Here is a 22783-nt window from a genome sequence, read left to right as displayed (position 1 = left end):
TACGAAAGCTATGACCAGGAAGAGCAAAAGCAGCGTTGCTGTCTTTGCAGTGAGCTGGGACTGACGCTGACCTCTACTGACTGTTAGGAAGTTAGGAGGCTGCACCACACAGCCATCATCCTGAGAGTATGCTCAACTCTTCCCTGGGGCTCCCATCTCAGCTCAGAGCCCCTTACCTCTTCTCCAGGGGCAAAGTTCTCATGACACAGAGGACAGCGGTTTGCCACTTTCTCCGATTTGGCAGCTGAAATGATTTCAATAAAAAAGACTTGGTTATTTGGATGAACCTTCTACAGGGGGATGGGGTGGGGAAGAGGAAGGAAGGGTGCATCTAATCCCACAATGCTTGTGTCTGACCCCCCAACCCCAGCAGCTGGACCACACCCAGGGAGGACACCTGGCTGTCAGATGACTCACGGTTACATTCCCTAGTCTTGATGTGCCTGGGAAGCTCCTCCTTGGGAACAGCCTCGCTGCAGCGGTGGCACTTCCCAAACTCATCCCTTCTGTCACACTCTGTCAGCAGGTGCTCCGTCAGGCTAGATATCTCAACCACCTGTGCTCAAGGAGACAGCAGAGTGTGACGTCTGTGGGCAGGACAGCTGTTCTAGCTCCCCAGTATTTCTCAGAATGTGCAGGTACAGGACTCTCCCTCCTGCCCAACTCTTGGTGGGAAAGCCTTCCACGCAGCCACGGCCCACATGCTGCTGAGAGGCCAGGTGCCCACCTGGGGCTTTCAGAACCTGTGCTGCCAGGGAGCAGAATGAGCGTCTTTACACTCTTCCTGTGTGGCAGAGAAAGCAGACAGCCCCCATCCTGTCTTCCTCCTTGGAAGAGGGAGGCCTGGAGCAGGAGTAGGACCAGGGCATGAACCCTTGAAAAGACTGGTGGGGCCGAGGGCCCGAAGTAAAAAACACAAGGAGACAATGAAAAGATAGACATGGCAGAGAATGAGGAAAGGCCAGCCCACTGCAGCTAAGGGTCAGTTGGCTATATCCAGATGTAGGCAGTGCCAAAAGCAAAGGGCCTAGCAAAGATGGCGATGACCAGCGGGCGGGGGTGCTTCCCCCAGTCATGGGCAGCACGTGTAGTACATGTAGCATGGTGAGAACAGAGGCACTCTCTCTCACTGCCCTGAGCTGTATAGCAGCCAGGACTCTGCAGTACCTGTGGGTCCTGGCTCAGAAGCAAAAGCCTGTCCTATAGGATCATGGCTAGGAATGCAGCCCAGGGTGGTCACACCAACGGGACCATAGCTAGGAGTGCAGCCCAGGGCTCTGCTGTGGTCACACCAACGGGACCATAGCTAGGAGTGCAGCTCAGGGCTCTGCTGTGGTCACACCAACAGGACCAGAGCTAGGAGTACAGGCCAGGGTGGTCACACCAATGGGACCATAGCTAGGAGTGCAGCCCAGGGCTGTGCTGTGGTCACACCAACGGGACCATAGCTAGGAGTGCAGCCCAGGGCTGTGCTGTGGTCATATCAACGGGACTATAGCTAGGAGTGCAGCCCAGGGCTGTGCTGTGGTCACAACAACGGGACCATAGCTAGGAGTGCAGCCCAGGGTGGTCACACCAACGGGACCATAGCTAGGAGTACAGCCCAGGGTGGTCACACCAACGGGACCATAGCTAGGAGTGCAGCCCAGGGCTCTGCTGTGGTCACACCAACGGGACCATAGCTAGGAGTGTAGCCCAGGGCTGTGCTGTGGTCACATCAATGAGACCATAGCTAGGAGTGCAGCCCAGGGTGGTCACACCAATGAGACCGTAGCTAGGAGTGCAGTCCAGGGCTTTGCTGTGGTCACACCAACGGGACCGTAGCTAGGAGTGCAGCCCAGGGCTGTGCTGTGGTCACACCAACGGGACCGTAGCTAGGAGTGCAGCTCAGGGTGGTCACACCACCGGGGCCGTAGCTAGGAGTGCAGCCCAGGGTGGTCACACCAATGGGACTGTAGCTAGGAGTACAGCCCAGGGTGGTCACACCAATAGGACCGTAGCTAGGAGTACAGCCCAGGGTGGTCACACCAATGGGACCATAGCTAGGAGTGCAGCCCAGGGCTGTGCTGTGGTCACACCAACAGGACCGTAGCTAGGAGTGCAGCCCAGGGCTGTGCTGTGGTCACACCAATGGGACCGTAGCTAGCAGTGCAGCCCAGGGCTTTGCTGTGGTCACACCAACGGGACCGTAGCTAGGAGTGCAGCCCAGGGCTTTGCTGTGGTCACACCAACGGGACCGTAGCTAGGAGTGCAGGCCAGGGTGGTCACACCAACGGGACCGTAGCTAGGAGTGCAGCCCAGGGCTCTGCTGTAGAAATGACTGTGGCACTGTAGAACAGAGATCACTCTGCTGATCTTTAACTCACAGTCATGGCAATGAAATTATACAAAATGATACATGGAGAGCCCAGGAGAACCCAAGAGATAGCAAGGGACGGAGCTGCAGCCCTCACCTGAGACTCCATCCCCACCTTTCCGGGGCCTGCCCCTCAGCTGTATGTCATTCTGAGGAGGTCAGCAGTACACAGCAAGTGGAAGGCTAGCTGAGGCTGACACTGCTGACACGGCTGTTGTGACCTGTCTCCAGAGCCGCTGTGAGTGGCCTGAGGAAACTCACTGGCTCACCACTCTGGGAGGAACTGTCTCTTTGTTTTGCTGGCGTCCTATCAGGGGTGAGCAGAGGTTCTGTATATCCCTCCAGGAAAACCCACACAGCCAATCAGTACCTGACTGCTGACATGGTAGAGCCAAAAGTCTTAGAGAAGCAGACTTGCATGGCCTGTTATAGCTAACAGGAGCCATCTGGAATTGAGGCTGAGCCATCTAGAGTTGGAACGTCTGCAGGGCATTCTCAGTATGTCTGTCCTCACGTAGTACAGGATGGCATACGTTTTGTAAGAGGTCCTGAACATGGTAATCCATCAGAGAATGTGGTAACACACAGGGGTCAGAACTGAAGTTGGCCATGGCTGGCTAATCGCTGGGGATGGAGGGCAAGCCAATGCCCATGAGCCTCTGTAAGATGGAAAATTGCTAAGACTCTTCCTATGATGATATACAAAACAAAGGAAACGCAGAGATGGGCTGAGGCTCTCAAGAGGAAGTGACTCAGCCAATGCCCAGGAGCCTCTGCAGCACAGATCACAGGGAGCTGCTGCTGACCCTCTGCCTCACGCCGTGGAGGAACAAAACCCATGAGGTAGGAACCACACCAGCTTCTTTCCAAGAGGCCCTCAGAGACCTGCCCACTCTGTAAACAGGTCTCATCACTGCAAGAATAGGCAGCTGAGCAACTGAAGGGCTGAAAGCAGAAGGCACGTATCCCAGGAGCCTTAAGGGAACCTCTAAGGGAGGAAAGCCTCAGTGCCTGGAGTGGGCTCCATGCCAGAGTGTGTGCAAAATTCCTACTGCTAATGACACCACATGCTGCAGTAGGAAGACATGAAGGCATCAGCTACAACTCTGCCCACTGGCTACTCGGGAGGACTGTCACTGACAGCCCTGCTCAGACATGGACAACATGCCAGGTCCTGCTGATGCGAGAGTACCTCAAGTCCTGCAGTAGAACCAACCGCCCTCTGACAGGGCTAAGGCCCACTCTACAGCAGAGGCTGGGGCAACACCCATAATGCTGAGAACATGGGCCCAGTGCGAGGCTCCTGCTCCTGTTTCCTTAAATGGGATGTCTGTCAGACTGTCCTCTGAGCATCTGCGGACATGTCTCTAGATCCCTGCTACTGTGAACTGTGGTGAAGCCCACCTTCCTTCTGTAATGAACACCAGTTACTTCCAAGATTCCTAACGGCCCGAATGCCGAGGATGCGCGTCTGCTGCGGAAGAACAAACTGAATATGGCTGTTAACCTCAGAAGCCTTCTCACCTAACTCCGGTTTCTTTGAATCTCGGCGAAGTGGAAAAGTACCAGGCTTACCCTACGACCTTGTCCCAGAGTCTGTTGAGCCACATAAGGGGCAAAAGAGGTTAGTTCAACTGTCTAGAAGAGACAGCTTCGAGGAGCCAGTGCTGCAGATGACTTTCATGAAGCAGCTACTAGCTAAAGTCAGCCCCACTTGCACCTCAGTGCCCTTGTGCTCTGACCCCATCTGTGGAGTGTGAACAAGTTTAGTTGCTTATTGTGAACAGTTTTCTGTTTACACCATGTTGGTGTAAGCCTTTGTTCAGTTTCCGCCTAACAGCACAGAGCCCAGTGCTCAGTTACCCCACACGGCTCAGGAGCACAGTGGAAGAGGTGAAAGGTGAGCATCGGAGGAAGATGTGGCAAAGCTTATTTTGTCTGGGCTTAATGTAACTATTGGCCTCAAGGGCCAGAGACTGAGGTGACCTACAGAGTACCTTGGCCCAGTTATGACAGTGACTCTCATGACTGATAGGTCTGGGTGACAGTCACAGAGCTGTCAGCATCCCGAGCATCCCCCCCCCCCCCATTCCTGGTCCTACCCGAGGCGCACATGTGCTACGTGGCAGCAGTGAGTGGAAGTGAGGCTGTGGGCATCAGGAGAGTAGGGACTCCTTTCAGGGATGCAGAGTTCGAGCATCAGCTGTAGGTACCTAATACATTAACTGGTAAGCTGGACTTAGAGGATCATGGGACAATGGATATTTCTTTATGTTTCCCGGGAGTAATGCAGCACGAAACTTGTCAGCAGCAAAGCTATTCCCAGCAGCCGCAAATGCAAACAGTCAAGCACATGTGTCATGGACAGGGCAGCAGGCAAGCTAGCAGCGGAAAGCGGGGCCCACACTGCAGGACTCCACTCACACCAAGTGCCAAGCAACAGACGCCACGAATGCCTTCAGAGTGGAAGGTGGCAGCTGGTGCAGCGGGTGGTAGAGATGGTGGCTGGCACAGCACGGACTTCTCCATTCTCCTGGCTCCCCGTGCTTTGGTCTCTTTCTCTAAGCCAAGATATCTCAGGTGCTTAGCCCCTGACTTGCCCACAGTAGTCACCCATGAGTGGCCATGGCCCATGCCCAGCTCCTGACCTGCCTGCAGTGATCGCATCTCGTCAGCATGAGGCAGTATTTCCAGTAGTGGAGGTCCAGGCCCTCTTCTGTGAAGGACTCATTCCTCTCCCCACAAAAGATGCACAGACTACAGTGAGAGAGAAAGATGGACATGAAGGCCGAGCTCTGGCTGCTGTGACCACGCAGCCCTGACCGTACAGGACGCAGGATTCCCTAGACCCCTCCTGTCCTGAAATGCTGGCGCGCTGAGGGCAGGCTGCACCTCTTGGGCAGGACAGTGTGGCTCAGGGTTCTTGCACAGTGCCAGGGAAGGGCCTCACCAAGCAGGCTACAGAGCCCTCTGGTTTGAGTCTTGCTGGCACAGTCCTGCTGTAGGTGGCCTAAGTCACAAAAGAGGTGAAGGACATGCCAGTCCCTGACAAACTGAACCTGACCCTGGACAGTGCGAGTCATTCGGCTGCAGCAGGGTGCAGAGGGAAACTGTGGTGGACGAAGACGGGACACTAGCTGAGCCTGGCCCAAGCCCGCAAGATCAGCTCAGGGTAATTTCCAGGCTTTAGAATCAGGAAGGAGTCAGAGACTGAGCATCAGAGTGAGCCAGGGAGGAAGCCCACATCCCTCGAGCCTCTCCACGCCCTCAGCAACAGACCCAAGTAGTGTCACTCACTTATACAAATAGTGGTTATCTGGGACTTCCGGAGTATCGGGTGGGACAGCTTTCCTTCCTTGAGGATCTGAGGAGATTAAAAGAGCACAATTTAAGTAATGTTTGATTGAAATGTTTAAAGTCTCAGTAAAAAAATAGTAATTAAAAAATGTCATTTTAAAATTATGAACCCAATGGCAGGGCGTCCAACACAAAGGATGTACCCAGTCAGGACTACAGGGCCAGGGAGGAAGCTTTCCTCCTCCTCCTCCTCTTCCTCCCTTCTTCAGGGCTCAGGGTCAGATCTGGGGCCTTGCACACCCCAGGAAAGCACTGTCACCACATGCTACACCTGCAGCCCCTGGTTGGTGGGCTAAGGCCTTGCTTCGTAGCTACAGCAGCCTCAAATGTGCTGCAGTGCTGCAGTGAGAACGGCCCCACAGGCTCATGTGTTTGAATGTTTGGTCCCCAGTTGGTGGAACTGTTTGGGAAGGGCTAGGGGGTGTGGCCTTGTTGGAGGAGATGTGTCACTGGGGATGGGCTTTGAAGTTTCAAAAGCCCATGCCACTCCCAGGGTCTTTCTCTGCCTTGTGCTTGTGGGTCATACGTGAGCTCTCAGCTGCTGCTCCAGCGCCATGCCTGTCTGCTGCCATGTTCCCCCGATGGTGGTCATGGCTCACCCTTGGAAACTGCAAGCCCCAAATAAACTTTTTCTTCTGTAAGTTTCCTAGATTGTGGCATCTTATCACAGGAATAGAAACGTAATTAAGATATCGTCCTGTCTCTTCTGCCATTCCCTAGGCTCATAAGTGACACCAGGCCTGCTAAAGGAAGTGATTTCGTTTTGCTTTGAGACAGTGTCACTATTAGCCTTGACTGGCTTGAAACTTGGTGTTTAGCCCAGGCTGCCCTCTGGCTCACAAGAGACCCTCCAGTCTCTGAGTGCTGGCATGAAAGGTGTGTGTCACCATGCTCGGCAAATGTCAGGAGCCATAGGACCTTGCCTGACCTGCCCCAGTGGCTGAGAGGCCCTGCTGGCTGAAAGCCACAGCTGTCTGCATACTTGAGATAATTATTCTGCCTGGCAACCACAAAAGATCCAGCCTGACCTTGAGAAAGAGAACATTCGGTGTATCGCGACTTCTGAATAATCACCCCACTCCACACCTGCTGCCCTTGGGCCTGGTCCAGAAGATTTTGTAACTTTCCACTGCATTCCTTCCTACCCCCCGCCCTCCCAGAAGCTTACTTTAAATTTGGATACCCCCTTACAATAAACGGCCCTTGACAAGCAATGTTTCCCTGGGCCCCTGTCTCTCTCTCGCCCAATTCTTTATTCACAGGTCGCGACCCCCCTCGCCACTCCACGAATAACTGAACCCGCGGGTCAGGGACAGGCAAAGGTGCATTCTCAGTGCTGAGCTGCCCTATGGGAATTTGCTCACCTTGATTCTGGAGCTGCGCAGCATCACTCTCTTTCTCCTAAGACACAAATACAGAAAGGTCAGGAGGCAGTGTCCTCATAGCCCATGTCTAGATGTTTGATATTTCTATCAAAGAACAACAGGACTTATGTGTTTTCCATCCATCCACTCATCCAACCCACCCATCTATCCATTGACCTATCCATTCACCCATCCACCCATCCATCATCTATCCACCCATCCATCATCCATCCACCCACCCATCATCCATCCACCCATCCATCATCCACCCATCCATCATCCATCCACCCATCCATTATCCATCCACCCATCCATTCACCCATCCACCCATCCATCATCCATCCACCCATCCATCATCTATCCACCCATCCATCATCCATCCACCCACCCATCATCCATCCACCCATCCATCATCCATCCATCATCCATCCACCCACCCATCATCCATCCATCCATCCATCATCCATCCATCCACCCACCCATCCATCCATTCACCCATCCACTCATCCGTCCGTCCATCCTCCCACCTATGCTTGTGACAGTCTCATCTACGCAGCACAGGCTAACTTCAACATTGCCATCCTGCTGCTTCAGCTTCGTGAGTGCTGTAATTACAGGTATGTCCCACCCAGCTCCACAGGACTATGAAGGTGTTATCAGTGATCTTTCCAAGCTGACCCTGATGGTGAACACTCACGATGTTGCTGCTTGGGAGGCGGAAGCACGAGGATGACAGTTGGAGGCCAGCCTGGGAGACTGATGAGTTCTAGGGCAGTCTGAGCTACACCTTCATCCTAACAACAACCACAACCACAACCACCACCACAACAGCTCCAGCACTTCCTCCTGCTCTCTTTATTCCCTTCTTGCAGGCCCTTAGCTCCGCCAGTCCACAGACATGCCACATACCAAGGCTACCAAACTCCTCCACAAGTGACTGTTATTCCCACTAGTTGAGTGACCAGCAGCCCTACCAACACAGGTATGGTGAGCAGCAGACACCTGGCCATGTCCCAGCTAGCTTGTGACCTTGAGTGAGCCTCTCGTTGGCCACAAGTTGTAAACTAGTAGGAAACCCTCAGCCTGAACTGCCCCGCAGGTGGCTTGCATCATGCTCCTGTGGCACAGTATCCACCGCAGGCCTGCAGGGAAGGCAGTGCCACCTCAGCCTCCTGCGTTTTCCTCACCACTGTTCTCACATTGGCTTTGGAGGGCAGGTCTGGGGATCTGTAGACATGTTTTCTGCTTCTCTACTTCTTGTTCTTCCCCATTTGTGTAGAGCAGCATGTGAGACTTCTGCCCATCTCACAGCATCCTTGGAACTTGTGCAGTAGCTGTTGCCATGGACACAAGTTGCTCGGAGGCAGGTTCTAAGTACATCTGCATTTGGGACTGTGGACCTCCTTAACACTCCTGCCTGCTTACATTTGTAAAATTATTTAAATCTGCAGGTATGTATGTATGTATGTATGTATGTATGTATGTATGTATTAGCATGTGCATGCCACAGTACAAGCACAGAGGTCAGAGCACTGCTTTAGGGAGTCAGTTCTCTTTCTATTATTATGTAGGTCCCATGGACTGAACACAGGTCATCAGGTTTGACAGCAAAGACCCTGTGAGCTATTTTGCCAGCCACTTGTGGAGGAATTTGGTAGCCTTGGAATGTGTCATGTCTGTGGACTGGTGGAGGTATCTCACCCTTTTTTTCTTTTAACTTCAGGAACTTAACTGCACAGTTAATGTTAAGAAACTAATTCCAACCCAGAAGCAGGATGCACAGGAAGGTTTCTCCTCCACACAGGAAGAACCTGCTCCCAGGGCTCAGAGAGGCCTCAAGCACAGTGCCTGGTGGGTGCCTTCAGCTGCAGGCCCTTTCCAGGATAGGCAGGAGAGCTTCCCCTCAAGCCCACAGCAACAAAGGCAGCTAGTAATTGACATGGGACACCCATGGCTCTGTGCAGGCCTCTTTTATTTGTGCCCCCCTGTACAAGAACATTAACTCAGAACACGGCTGTTCTGGCAAGAGATCACATCCAAAGACCTTCTAGGTCTGTGTGATCTAGCTGGAATACAAACATGCCTTTAATCCAGGAGACAGAGGCAAACAGATCTGAGTTCAAGGCCAGCCTAGTATAGAGCAAGAATCAGGTAAAGAAAAGCTTAGGTCCAGGTGTGGTGGTGCATGCCTTTAATCCCAAACGGAGGTAAAGTCAGTTTGTAGAAGGAAGCACCTGTGTTTGAAAGTGATGTCTGAGTAGCAGAAAAGGTGACAAACCAGAGAGGATTTGACAGAATAGCATACGTCCAACTCTCATGATAGGAGAGAGGAAAGGGAAGCTATGTAAGAGGCAGTTTTATCAGAGAGAGAGGAGGCAGTTTTACCAGGAGAGTAATAGAGAGATGGGTTGCAGAGAGAGAACTCAGGTGAAGATGAAACAAGCTAGAAAATGAGAAAAATCCAGAAGATTGAGCAGACTGCTGAGTTAGTTTAAGGTCAAACAGAGCAATTCTGGGCCAAGAGAGAAGCCAGATTAAATAAGTCAGCTGGGAGAGGAGTTTGAGCCAGAACAGCTGAGTTCAGCCATGCAGCCCAGAGCTCAGAAAGAACAAGTAAGGGTGAGCTTATTAAGCAGTGAGTATCAAAGGCTGAAAACATTCTAGGCCTAGGTTAGATTGTGTGGAGGCTAGAAGCTTCCAGGACTAGGCCTAGGTGAGCAGGAGGAGGCAGTGAGCCTCCAGGCCATGACCACGCCAGGACAATCAGAGCTACTTTTACATCCAAACCTAGAAAAGGGAGGATGCCGCCGGCATTGCTGCACCGCACTTGGAGGGAGGCGTAGCCGAGTTCTTACCAGGACCGCAGCCTGGGCCTGCCTCAGTGCTGCAGCTGGCCCTGTAGGGCCTTCATCTCTTACCTGGACCGCAGCCTGGGCCTCTCTAAGTGCTGCCAGCTGGCCCTGCAGCGCCTTCATCTCTTCCTGCTTTTGCTTTTCTGCTTCTCTCATGGCCGCTCTTTTCTGGGCCTATTAAAAAAAAACACACACACACACACACACACAAACCACTTTCCCGACTAGGAGAGCTTTCTCGGGATAGCTTCAGACATTGGGAGACAAATTATAGCTTCTAAATTTGGTGATAAGAATGTAACTCATATTAAAAGTAAATTCTCCAGTAGTTTCTGAAAGGTCTGTGCATTGCTAACCCTGCCCTTCCCAGACACGGAAGCACTGGCCCTACAGCGCAGAGGCAGGAAACGCACAGCAGGGCCCGGCTAGGGACCGCTTCCCATCACAGCCTGCCTCTCCACATGGGGTCCGTCCCCATCACAGCCTGCCTCTCCACATGGGGGTCCTTCCCATCACAGCCTGCCTCTCCACATGGGGGTCCTTCCCATCACAGCCTGCCTCTCCACATGGGGGTACTTCCCATCACAGCCTGCCTCTCCAAATGGGGTCCTTCCCATCACAGCCTGCCTCTCCACATGGGGGTCCTTCCCATCACAGCCTGCCTCTCCACATGGGGGTCCTTCCCATCACAGCCTGCCTCTCCACATGGCGTCCTTCCCATCACAGCCTGCCTCTCCACATGGGGGTCCTTCCCCATCACAGCCTGCCTCTCCACATGGGGTCCTTCCCATCACAGCCTGCCTCTCCACATGGGGGTCCTTCCCCATCACAGCCTGCCTCTCCACATGGGTCCTTCCCATCACAGCCTGCCTCTCCACATGGGTCCTTCCCCATCACAGCCTGCCTCTCCACATGGGTCCTTCCCCATCACAGCCTGCCTCTCCACATGGCGTCCTTCCCATCACAGCCTGCCTCTCCACATGGCGTCCTTCCCATCACAGCCTGCCTCTCCACATGGGGTCCTTCCCCATCACAGCCTGCTTCTCCACATGAGGGTCCTTCCCATCACAGCCTGCCTCTCCACATGGCGTCCTTCCCATCACAGCCTGCCTCTCCACATGGGGTCCTTCCCATCACAGCATGCCTCTCCACATGGGTCCTTCCCATCACAGCCTGCTTCTCCACATGGGGTCCTTCCCATCACAGCCTGCCTCTCCACATGGGGTCCTTCCCATCACAGCCTGCCTCTCCACATGGGTCCTTCCCCATCACAGCCTGCCTCTCCACATGGGGTCCTTCCCATCACAGCCTGCCTCTCCACATGGGGTCCTTCCCATCACAGCCTGCCTCTCCACATGGGGTCCTTCCCATCACAGCCTGCCTCTCCACATGGCGTCCTTCCCATCACAGCCTGCCTCTCCACATGGGGGTCCTTCCCATCACAGCCTGCCTCTCCACATGGGGTCCTCCCCCATCACAGCCTGCCTCTCCACATGGGGTCCTTCCCATCACAGCCTGCCTCTCCACATGGGTCCTTCCCATCACAGCCTGCCTCTCCACATGGCGTCCTTCCCATCACAGCCTGCCTCTCCACATGGGGTCCTTCCCATCACAGCCTGCCTATCCACATGGGGTCCTTCCCATCACAGCCTGCCTCTCCACATGGGTCCTTCCCCATCACAGCCTGCCTCTCCACATGGGGTCCTTCCCATCACAGCCTGCCTCTCCACATGGGGTCCTTCCCATCACAGCCTGCCTCTCCACATGAGGGTCCTTCTCATCACAGCCTGCCTCTCCACATGGGGTCCTTCCCATCACAGCATGCCTCTCCACATGGGGTCCTTCCCATCACAGCCTGCCTCTCCACATGGGGTCCTTCCCATCACAGCCTGCCTCTCCACATGAGGGTCCTTCTCATCACAGCCTGCCTCTCCACATAGGGTCCTTCCCATCACAGCTGCCTATCCACATGGGGTCCTTCCCATCACAGCCTGCCTCTCCACATGGGGTCCTTCCCCATCACAGCCTGCCTCTCCACATGGGGTCCTTCCCATCACAGCCTGCCTATCCACATGGGGTCCTTCCCCATCACAGCCTGCCTCTCCACATGGGGTCCTTCCCATCACAGCATGCCTCTCCACATGGGTCCTTCCCATCACAGCCTGCTTCTCCACATGGGGTCCTTCCCATCACAGCCTGCCTCTCCACATGGGGTCCTTCCCATCACAGCCTGCCTCTCCACATGGGGGTCCTTCCCATCACAGCCTGCCTCTCCACATGGGGGTCCTTCCCCATCACAGCCTGCCTCTCCACATGGGGTCCTTCCCATCACAGCCTGCCTCTCCACATGGGGTCCTTCCCATCACAGCCTGCCTCTCCACATGGCGTCCTTCCCATCACAGCCTGCCTCTCCACATGGGGGTCCTTCCCATCACAGCCTGCCTCTCCACATGGGGTCCTCCCCCATCACAGCCTGCCTCTCCACATGGGGTCCTTCCCATCACAGCCTGCCTCTCCACATGGGTCCTTCCCATCACAGCCTGCCTCTCCACATGGCGTCCTTCCCATCACAGCCTGCCTCTCCACATGGGGTCCTTCCCATCACAGCCTGCCTATCCACATGGGGTCCTTCCCATCACAGCCTGCCTCTCCACATGGGTCCTTCCCCATCACAGCCTGCCTCTCCACATGGGGTCCTTCCCATCACAGCCTGCCTCTCCACATGGGGTCCTTCCCATCACAGCCTGCCTCTCCACATGAGGGTCCTTCTCATCACAGCCTGCCTCTCCACATGGGGTCCTTCCCATCACAGCATGCCTCTCCACATGGGGTCCTTCCCATCACAGCCTGCCTCTCCACATGGGGTCCTTCCCATCACAGCCTGCCTCTCCACATGAGGGTCCTTCTCATCACAGCCTGCCTCTCCACATAGGGTCCTTCCCATCACAGCTGCCTATCCACATGGGGTCCTTCCCATCACAGCCTGCCTCTCCACATGGGGTCCTTCCCCATCACAGCCTGCCTCTCCACATGGGGTCCTTCCCATCACAGCCTGCCTCTCCACATGGGGTCCTTCCCATCACAGCCTGCCTCTCCACATGAGGGTCCTTCCCATCACAGCCTGCCTCTCCACATGGGGTCCTTCTCCATCACAGCCTGCCTCTCCACATGGGTCCTTCAGAAAAGAATCAGCCGTTTGTTCACGCCTCAAGTCGCACTGTATTTTCCCTTCTTCCCTTTTCTTCCCCTCCTTCTAGCTCAGTCTGGCCAGTTTCACAGCAGTGCTCTCAGCTCCACCTCCCATGCTGAGACTGCGGGTATGAGGCAGCTGTGTGCTCCAGCTCACTTCCCTAAACACAGCCTGCAGCTTCATCAATTCATGAGGCCAACTCACCGTGACCTCAGCCTCAGTTGGCTTGCCATCTATCTTAGCAAACCCCTCAAAGATGGCTTTGTAGAGGAGGTCCCTGCGCGTGCTGCTGTCGTCTGGAGGAAGGTGGTCCAGGGTGGGTGCAGGGTGCTGCTTGTACATGTCCAGGATGATCCTGACGGCTGTCTCTCGCACCTCGTACGCCCGGTGCCCCAGGGCGCTCACTGCAAACTGCAAAGAAAAGTCTCATTGCTGCTGCCGAACAACAGAGTTAACTTCTCACAGCACAAAAGTGACCTAGGGACACTGCAAAGATTTGGCAAACAAAGGGAGGCAGGGAGGAGACAAGCAGAGGCGCCACAGCAGTTCTCTTCAATGTCCTGGCACGCGCACTTTTCTCTTTCCATTAGAGTGCTATGAAGCATTCCTTAATTCACACCCATCCACAAACTCCCTATTATGAACGACTTCATATATATAGGGGATCATGGCAAACCTAGGTCAGGTAGGGTGACAGTGTGCCAAGGCTCTTGATGATCTTTGTTTGTAAGGGACAGAACACTGGCTCTCTTGTGCCCTCTGCCTGTGTCCCAGGCTGTTTCTGTCCCTGCCTGGAGGTACGCATGCTCCTGCAGCTGGTGTGTGCTGCTGCCCGCAGGCTCTCATTCTGCAGCTGGTGTCTCTGCAGGGTTACTGTGTTAGCATCATGAGCAGCATGCTGGGGGGGGGGGGTGTGGGTGCAGCTGGTGTTGACAGCACCTAACTTCCTTATGTGGTCCCTAGCACTGTAATTGTACATACCACTAAAAACACTGGGCGATGGCTCAGCTAGTAGTGGTCCCCAGCTTTATTGCCTGCCTGAGTTCTAGCCTTGGGGCCATGGAGGAAGGAGAGACTTGCGTGTTATTCTCACACTGCAGCATGCACATATGCACACACAAACACACAAAGAAAGGCAACGTGCACCTCCACATCAACAAGAGCCCTGTGCATAGCTGCTGTAAACAGTTCCCTGCCTTCTGCTCCGCCGGTGCTCAGCAACATGCTTGTGTGACCCTGAGCTCTCTCACCTTAGCTGTGTGGCTGTCAGGCTGGCATTGCCATGTCAGAGGTCAATGCCTCCCCAGTGTCACTGGGACCTAGGCTTCCGGCTCCCACACTTCTGAAGGGCTCATTCCGAGCCCCACTCTTGGGTCCTACCCCACACCTGGCTGTTTGCGGTCATCGTCAGGCCCTCACCTCCTGGTGACGTTGTTCTCTCACACCAGAGCCTCTGGTCCACCTTCCCCTGAGCCTCCCGTGGTCCCACCCCGCATTCCTCAAGTCTCCAGTAACCCTCTCTTCCTTTCCTTTGTGTCAGCAAATGAAGCCCATGTGATGGCAGCTGTCCCACGGGTGTTTGCTTCACTTCAGACTTGGCCCCACACCCACGGGGCCCTCTACCATGGGCTCCGGAGCTCAGCCACGAAACAATGGATGCCTTCAAAGTGTCTGGCAGCGGTCTAGGCAGGAGACCAGGGTAGGCATCATGTATTCTTAGGCAAAGAAATTTTTCTTTTCCAGTTTTTTTTTGAGACAGCATCTCATATAGCCTAGGCTGGCCTCAAACTTACTATTTAGCCAGGGATAACCCTGACTCCTGATTCTCCTGCATTTACGTCCTGAGTCCTGGGATCACAGGCATGCACAGCCTGCTGTATGCAGTGTTGTGGGATTACAGGCGTGTACAGCCTGCTGTATGCAGTGTTGAGATTGAACCTGGGATTACAGGAGTGCACAGCCTGCTGTATGCAGTGTTGAGACTGAAGTTGGGCTTTGTGCTTGCCAGGTGAGCACTCAGTCAGCTCCCTGAAGAGTGACCCTCATGACCTGCTCCTCACTGTGGAGAATGCCCTGTGCACTCTACACGCTCAGACACGGATTAGACAGCTCTGCTCTGAACTGTGGCACGGGGCCAGCGTCGTGCCACGTGAGGCGGCTCACCTTCATCACACTGTCCACGGTGAAACCTGAGCCCCCCGTGCCCAGGTCTCTCAGCAGCCGGGCCAGGAGGTCCGCCTGGCTCACTGCCAGGTGAACGGAGGCGTTGGCCTTCAGTGGCTGCACCAAGTAAGACGGAACGAGCTGCAGGGACTTCACCTCCTTAAACAAGGCCATTTCCTAGAAAACGCACCATGATTTGTTAACTTTACAGGTAGAAGCTGGAGGTCACTTAGTGCAGTGTAGCAGACTGTCTCTCTGAACAACGACGGGAACAGAGTGGGACATAAAGGGACAATGACAAGCTGCAGGAGAGTTTGAATGGGAGCTGGGGATTCTGGGAAACAACTAGAGTCGCACTACCTACCTGAGGCACAAGAAATCAACAGAACTTTACAGAGAACAGTGAAAACCTGTTCTTGGCATTTCTTAACATCAGCAAACCTTTTTCTGAATTTAACATCTGGAAGGACGTCTTAGAGCTAAATTTTAGCACCGAGTGTCAACAACTCTCTGGTCGAGCGGATCACTGGTGAACAGAGGGGAAGAGCACAAGTGCCGCCCACTGCTTCTGTTGTTGGGTGAGGGTCTCGCTATGTAGCCTGGGCCTCCTTGAACTACACGGCATGTTCACTGTGCCTAACAAGCTCTCTTTGTACGTGGGCCCATGAGTGACAGCTCAGATTCCAAGGACAAGGCATGGTAAACGCGGCCTTCAGCGGTCACGACAGCAGCTTCCTGAAACAGGGGGGCCTGAGCATGGAGGCTCAAGGCCAGTTAACCTGGGGTCTTTGAAAGCTTATTGTTTTTAATGTGTGAGTGTGTCTGTGTGTGTATGCCACGTGAGAGCAGGTATCCGTGGAGGCTGGAAGAGGCTGTTGGGTCATGTGGAGCTGGCCTCACAGGAGGACGTGAGAACCCACACACGGGAGCTGGGAGCCCAATTGCAGTCCTCTGAAAGAGCAGCAATTGCTCTTTACCGAGCTGTCTCTCCAGCCTTACTGGTAATGTCTGCACAAGATTACCTCAGATAGAGGGAGCCGCACCCTGGGAGCCCCGCACAGGAGAGGCTGAGGTCAGGGATTACGAGTCAAGGGTAGCATGGCTATATGGTTAAACCACCAACGTGAGCTGGCAGCTCTGCTGTGGTGGGAGGATCACTTGTGACCAGCAGCAGGTGGCCTGGGTGACACAGAGAGACCTGGCTCTTAAGAAAAACAGGACTAAACCAACTTACTCACTTCTGCTGTTTACTTATTTTTTCCACGTTTGTTTTTTTCCTAAACATTAAATTTCTTAATAAAACCAGGTCTTAAGATTCTTCACATGCTAAGAAATAACAAAAGCGGAGCCAGGTGTGGTGGCACACGCTTGTAATCCCAGCACTCGGGAAGCAGAGGCAGGAGGATCTCTGTGAGTTCAAGGCCAGCCTGGTCTACAAAGAGAGTCCAGGACAGCCAAGGCCACACACAGAGACCATGTCTCGAAAAACCAAAACCAAACAAAACAAAAAACCAAACCCCTTCCCCCAAAAAAGAAAAAAGCTCTAAGACAGATGTATATACACACAAAACTTTGCTTCAATTTAAAAGGAATTCTTAGATTTTCTCAAGTCCAGATATGAAGCTTCACTTAAGGGTCCCAAAGTCAGCTGGGCGGTGCACACCTGTAATCCTGTACTTGGGAGGCCAAGGCGGGAACACTGTGTCTAGTTCAAGGCCATCCTTGGTGACACAGAAAGTTCTAGGTGAGCCCTGGTTACATGACAGCCTGTCCCATAGTAAGAAAAAAAGGTTGGTACCCCTGAGAGGCTCCCCTTCTCTAAAAAGGAGTAGAGGGGGAAGGGCTGGTATCAGGCTGTAAAGTGATTAAACAAGACAAACAAACCAACCCAAACCCACGCTTCCTGAAGTACATGTGCTTGTCATCAGCTAACTTAAATCAAGCCAAAGGTATTGCCACAGGATTTCACAGACTGTGCTCATTTTTCACACACACGCAGTCCACAGTAAGCACATCTGGGGAAGGAATGGAAACACACTGTAACAGCAGTGTGCTTATTCCTTTCTTCCTGTGTTAACAGTCCTCTGGGTGATGACACTGTTTATTCTGCCTGTGCATATGTGTGGGTATGAGCACACTACAGAGTGGGAGACGGTTTGCTGGGCTTTCTCCTTCAACCCTGTGGGTCCATCTCAGCACTGAACTCAGGTCAGGTTGCCAGGCTTGGTGGCACCTTTACTCACTAAGCCTTTTGCAGTCCTTTATTTTGTTCATGTGAATGGTGTGCATGCGTGTGTCCATGCATGTTGAGGCCTGAGGTGATTTCAGGGAATCTTTCTCTATAGCTCTTCCACCTTATTTTGAGGCAGGGTCTCTTAATCAGTCCCGTGACTGCCAAGCTGGCTAGACTTGCCAGGCAGCTTGCTGCATAGATCCTATCTCTGCTTTCCAAGGTTGGGATTGAGGCAAGCCACCATGCCCACCTGGTATCATGTAGGCTCTAGGGACTTTAACGAGGAGTTAAACTGCTGAGCCATCTCCCTAGCTTTGTACATTCATTATCTTTATCTCCAGTAAGCTGGGTGTGGGATCATGCCTGCAATGTGAGCACTGGGAAAGCCAAGGCAGGAAGGAAGGTCACTGAGTCTGAAGGAGCCAGCCTGGAATACACAGTGAGTCCAATTCCATCCATCTCCACAGAATGAGCCTCTCATGTCTAGAGAAAGCTCATCCCAGCCTGCACTAGGGAGCACAGTGCAGGTGCCTCACCCTGCCAGGCGGAGTCAGACAGCTACAGGAAGACGAGGGACGCTCATACCTGGATGAAATTCAAAGCCATGACACGGAGGCGGGCAGAGGAGTCCCCGGTTCTGGTGAGCAGAAGGGGAACGGTTCTTTCTACACAGTGCGTCGTTTCGAGTTTGCTTAGCTTGTGCTTGGGAATATACTGTGTAATTATCATTTTCAGCAATTTCAGTGAGGCCTGAAAGACCTGAAGAAAATGAGGTAAGAGATCAGCGCCTGTGGTGGAGTTCAAGAGGAAACAGGACGTCAGCAACCAGTGTGTGGACACTGCGGCACAAGCTGCTTCCAGCTGCCGTTCTCACTGCAGGTCACAAGGTCACATAAGCTCCCTCACCACCCGACACTCTTGACCATGTGATGCCAGCTTGCCACTCCTGAGCTGCACCCACCCTCAGAGCTACAAAAATGAACGACTCCCAGCCCTCACGGCTCATGAAAAGGACAGCCGAATGCTGTTTGTGGAGACTCGGCCTCTGTGCTGAGGAAGCTGGGAGCTCAAGAGGCAGTGCAGAGCTGGGGAAGCCCCCTGGCAGTTTGGCATTTCCCTCCTGTCAGTTACCCTGGATCTGGAGAAACCTCATTCCTGGCCGTGACCTGGGAACAGCAGGCTGAGGGACTTACTGAGGTCACGATATCCTTTATGGCTCTTCTGATAAGAAAGACAGAAGCTCTGAGTATGTTTTTCAAATCTTCCTTCTGGGTCTCAACAGGCATCTCCATCAGCTTCTTGTACAAGGCCAGCAGCGCATCTTCTCGGCAGGACCACATCTTGGAATAGGCCCCAGCCACCTGCCAGGAAACAGTGGTCCTGCCTTACTTCAGGAGGCACCCTGCCCAGCACCACAGCTGCCCCACACTGCCATCTTGCACATAAGGCTCTTTTCTAGTAGGGAGGCCTCTGCTGAGTGAGAGGTAGAGCTGTGCTAATGGGAAACTGAGAAGTGACAAAAGGACTGCAGGCTCCTGCAAGCTGACCTCCACACGTGAATGGCAGGATGTGTAACATGCACACAGACAGACACACATACAAACACACAGACGTGCAGACACAGACACACAGACCCATACATATAAACACACACTCAGAGACACCGACAGACACACAGGTTAAACAATTCTTAAAAACGTGCAGCTGTTTTCCCTTCTTTCTCTGTGGTGTTGTGTGTACACGCACACGTGCACGCCACTGTGTGCAGCTGTTTCCCTTCTTTCTCTCTGTGGTGTTGTGTGCACACGCACACGTGCACGCCACTGTGTGCAGCTGTTTCCCTTCTTTCTCTCTGTGGTGTTGTGTGTACACGCACACGTGCACGCCACTGTGTGTAGCTGTTTCCCTTCTTTCTCTCTGTGGTGTTTGTGTGCACATGCACACATGCACGCCACTGTGTGCAGCTGTTTCCCTTCTTTCTCTCTGTGGTGTCTGTGTACACGCACACGTGCACGCCACTGTGTGCAGCTGTTTCCCTTCTTTTCTCTCTGTGGTGTTGTGTGTACACGCACACGTGCACGCCACTGTGTGCAGCTGTTTCCCTTCTTTCTCTCTGTGGTGTCTGTGTACACGCACACGTGCACGCCACTGTGTGTAGCTGTTTCCCCTTCTTTCTCTCTGTGGTGTTGTGTGCACATGCACACATGCACGCCACTGTGTGTAGCTGTTTCCCCTTCTTCCTCTCTGTGCTGTTGTGTGCACACGCACACGTGCACGCCACTGTGTGTAGCTGTTTCCCCTTCTTCCTCTCTGTGCTGTTGTGTGCACACGCACACGTGCACGCCACTGTGTGTAGCTGTTTCCCCTTCTTCCTCTCTGTGCTGTTGTGTGCACACGCACACGTGCACGCCACTGTGTGTAGCTGTTTCCCCTTCTTCCTCTCTGTGCTGTTGTGTGCACACGCACACGCCACTGTGTGTAGCTGTTTCCCCTTCTTCCTCTCTGTGCTGTTGTGTGCACACGCACACGTGCACGCCACTGTGTGTAGCTGTTTCCCCTTCTTCCTCTCTGTGCTGTTGTGTGCACACGCACACGTGCACGCCACTGTGTGCAGCTGTTTCCCTTCTTTCTCTCTGTGGTGTTGTGTGCACATGCACACATGCACGCCACTGTGTGCAGCTGTTTCCCCTTCTTCCTCTCTGTGCTGTTGTGTGCACACGCACACGTGCACGCCACTGTGTGTAGCTGTTTCCCCTTCTTCCTCTCTGTGGTGTTTGTGTGCACACGCACACGTGCACGCCACTGTGTGCAGCTGTTTCCCTTCTTTCTCTCTGTGGTGTTGTGTGTACACGCACACGTGCACGCCACTGTGTGCAGCTGTTTCCCCTTCTTCCTCTCTGTGCTGTTGTGTGCACACGCACACGTGCACGCCACTGTGTGCAGCTGTTTCCCCTTCTTCCTCTCTGTGGTGTTTGTGTGCACACGCACACGTGCACGCCACTGTGTGCAGCTGTTTCCCTTCTTTCTCTCTGTGGTGTTGTGTGTACACGCACACGTGCACGCCACTGTGTGTAGCTGTTTCCCCTTCTTTCTCTCTGTGGTGTTGTGTGCACACGCACACGTGCACGCCACTGTGTGCAGCTGTTTCCCCTTCTTCCTCTCTGTGGTGTTTGTGTACACGCACACGTGCACGCCACTGTGTGCATAACTTGGTTTTCCTTTTTTACCAAGGCTTCGCCTAAGATGTCGATGGCAGAGCTGGCTTCTCTCAAGGCCTTCTCGGTCAAGGGCTCTGGCTCTCCTGAGCCGCCCCGCCTCCGGACATCACTGCTGTCGGCCTCTCTCACTTCTGGCTCTGCACATGCTTCCCCCAGCTGCTTTCGAGCAACAGGAAGAGGCCGTTCATCATAGGGCAGGACCTCCACCTGCAGGCAAGCAGAGGCGCACAGCGCTGTGGGTGGCTGTTCTGCCAGGACGTCTCCTCCACAGCCCAATGGGCTACAGGGAGAAGTCTCACGGGCTGTCTCTGCTGAGTGCGAGCAGCAGCAGACTAGACTAGAATAACTGGAAACGTCAGATGAAGCTCTCAACTCCTGTCCAAAGCTGCAGCCCTTTCAGTTCGGCTCACACAGCCGAGAGGTCATCCGCTGCTCTTCAGACTAGCTAGCTCACATTCTTTTACCACACTACACAGTGCAACAGAGATGCTCACTATCTGGAGGCCTCAGAACACAGCACCTCCCAGGGAGGCGGTCTGTAACAAGCTTCCTCTGCGCTGCTCCTTGGTGAGGCAGCTGCCATCCCAGTCCTCAGGCTCCGGCACCTAAGTCACCAGGCAGTGCCTGTGGTGCCCACACAGCTGAGGACTCACCTTCTGTCCTCATAGCCCTGTCCAGTCAGACAAAGGCACAGCAGTGAGAGCAGAGAGGCAGCACTCCTGACTGGGCACAGACGCATGGTGACAACTCCTCTGACGCTCACTAAGGCAGCAAGGTGAGTGCACACCTGTGAGAGTAAGTTTCTAAAAGTTTGAAATCAAAGTGTGAAACTCTGAGACAACACGAGCACTAGGCACAGAGGCAGTGCTACCCTAAGCTGACACATGCGCACAGGCCCCTCTGTTGTACACTGACTGCTCTGAGAGGCCTGGTGGGGCCGGCCACACAGGCAGGCATCTCCTTTGCTGCTGTGTCAGAGGCTGGCCTGTGTGGCCGACATGAGAAGCCTTGTCAGTACTCCCTCCTGTGACAGTAGACAGTCTAGGAAGACAAGGAGCTGGGGAGTCGAAACCACCCCGAAGCCACAGGGCCTACTGTGTGCCCAGCTGTCGCTTGGGTTTCCTGTTACAGCGCTGCTCTAAAGACATGAGGACCATGGACATGACTCAGGGGCTGCCTGGAAAGCACGCAGAGGGGATTCACCCGCTGATTTTGGGGCAGGGTCTCTCTATAGCCTGGATGTCCTGGGACTTGCTACGCAGTCCAAGCTGCACTGGCAGCAGTCCTGCCTCGGCTCTTGAGAACATCTGCACGTACTCTCTTACTCCTTTCAGCGATGCTTGAAGCATATCTTCTTCCAGAGAAACCAGGGGCTCAAAAGATGGGTCTGACGGGGCAGGCCTGGGGGGTGTGTGTGTGTGTGTGGTCGGGTACGAGGGTGGGCCGGCCAGGGCTTCAGCTCCCTCCTGAGGAAGGCATGTGCTGTGCTTTGAGATTAGTACCCAGGACAACCCAGGCCCTCAGGATGCTGTTGAGAACTGTCACACTGCAGTGGATCACTTACATGACTCCTTGGGGCAGGGCCTGCGGCAGGCGGGGACTGGCCCACTGCCAAATGCTGAGAAGATGCCAAGGGCTTTTCCTGCAGGACTGGACCAGCAAATGTGTCTTCTGCTACCAGCTCTTCTGTGCGTGGGAGTGAGGACACTGCCTTCCAGTGTTGAGGACTGCTGGGAGACCCAAGGGGCTGGAGGGGCAAAGCGAAAGGCCTCTGCACCTGAGGAAAGATGGGACAAAGAGCCATGAGTACCTCAGATCATCTGACTGAAGGAAGGCTGTGTTGAGAGAGGAACCCCAGCATGCCAAAAGAAGTATGAAAAGCTCATGAGAGCACAATGGCCCACTCCATGTCCCAGGACCACGGCATCCCCTCACCTGTATCTGCCACAGTTACAGTGCAGACTACAGAGCAGGCCCATGTGCCTGACTCAGCCTGAGGATGGGTGTTTGTGCGTGTTTCACAAACATAGCTGTGCTAGAAGCACAGGTG

At 54.0% G+C, this 22783-nt stretch overlaps 1 protein-coding gene across 1 annotated transcript in view; it reads right to left on the bottom strand.

The window, feature by feature from the left end:
- The window catches only part of Cep104 (centrosomal protein 104), a 37493-nt gene that overhangs the window by 5744 nt on the left and 8966 nt on the right, over window positions 1–22783 (bottom strand). Inside the window, exons 8-19 of the mRNA XM_051171320.1 lie at window positions 22298–22510; window positions 20743–20940; window positions 18709–18876; window positions 18101–18274; window positions 15283–15459; window positions 13324–13530; window positions 9996–10103; window positions 7078–7114; window positions 5654–5720; window positions 5005–5113; window positions 418–556; window positions 177–244 (exon numbers count right to left, since the gene is read on the bottom strand). Of these exons, the coding sequence (XP_051027277.1) occupies window positions 177–244; window positions 418–556; window positions 5005–5113; window positions 5654–5720; window positions 7078–7114; window positions 9996–10103; window positions 13324–13530; window positions 15283–15459; window positions 18101–18274; window positions 18709–18876; window positions 20743–20940; window positions 22298–22510 (1665 nt within the window). The remainder of the gene's footprint in view (window positions 1–176; window positions 245–417; window positions 557–5004; window positions 5114–5653; window positions 5721–7077; window positions 7115–9995; window positions 10104–13323; window positions 13531–15282; window positions 15460–18100; window positions 18275–18708; window positions 18877–20742; window positions 20941–22297; window positions 22511–22783) is intronic.

The sequence above is a fragment of the Acomys russatus genome, chromosome 29, assembly GCF_903995435.1.
Source record: "Acomys russatus chromosome 29, mAcoRus1.1, whole genome shotgun sequence".
Lineage (NCBI taxonomy): Eukaryota > Metazoa > Chordata > Mammalia > Rodentia > Muridae > Acomys > Acomys russatus.
Note: the sequence above shows the minus strand (reverse complement) of the source record. Positions and strands in the feature narration are given on the sequence as shown.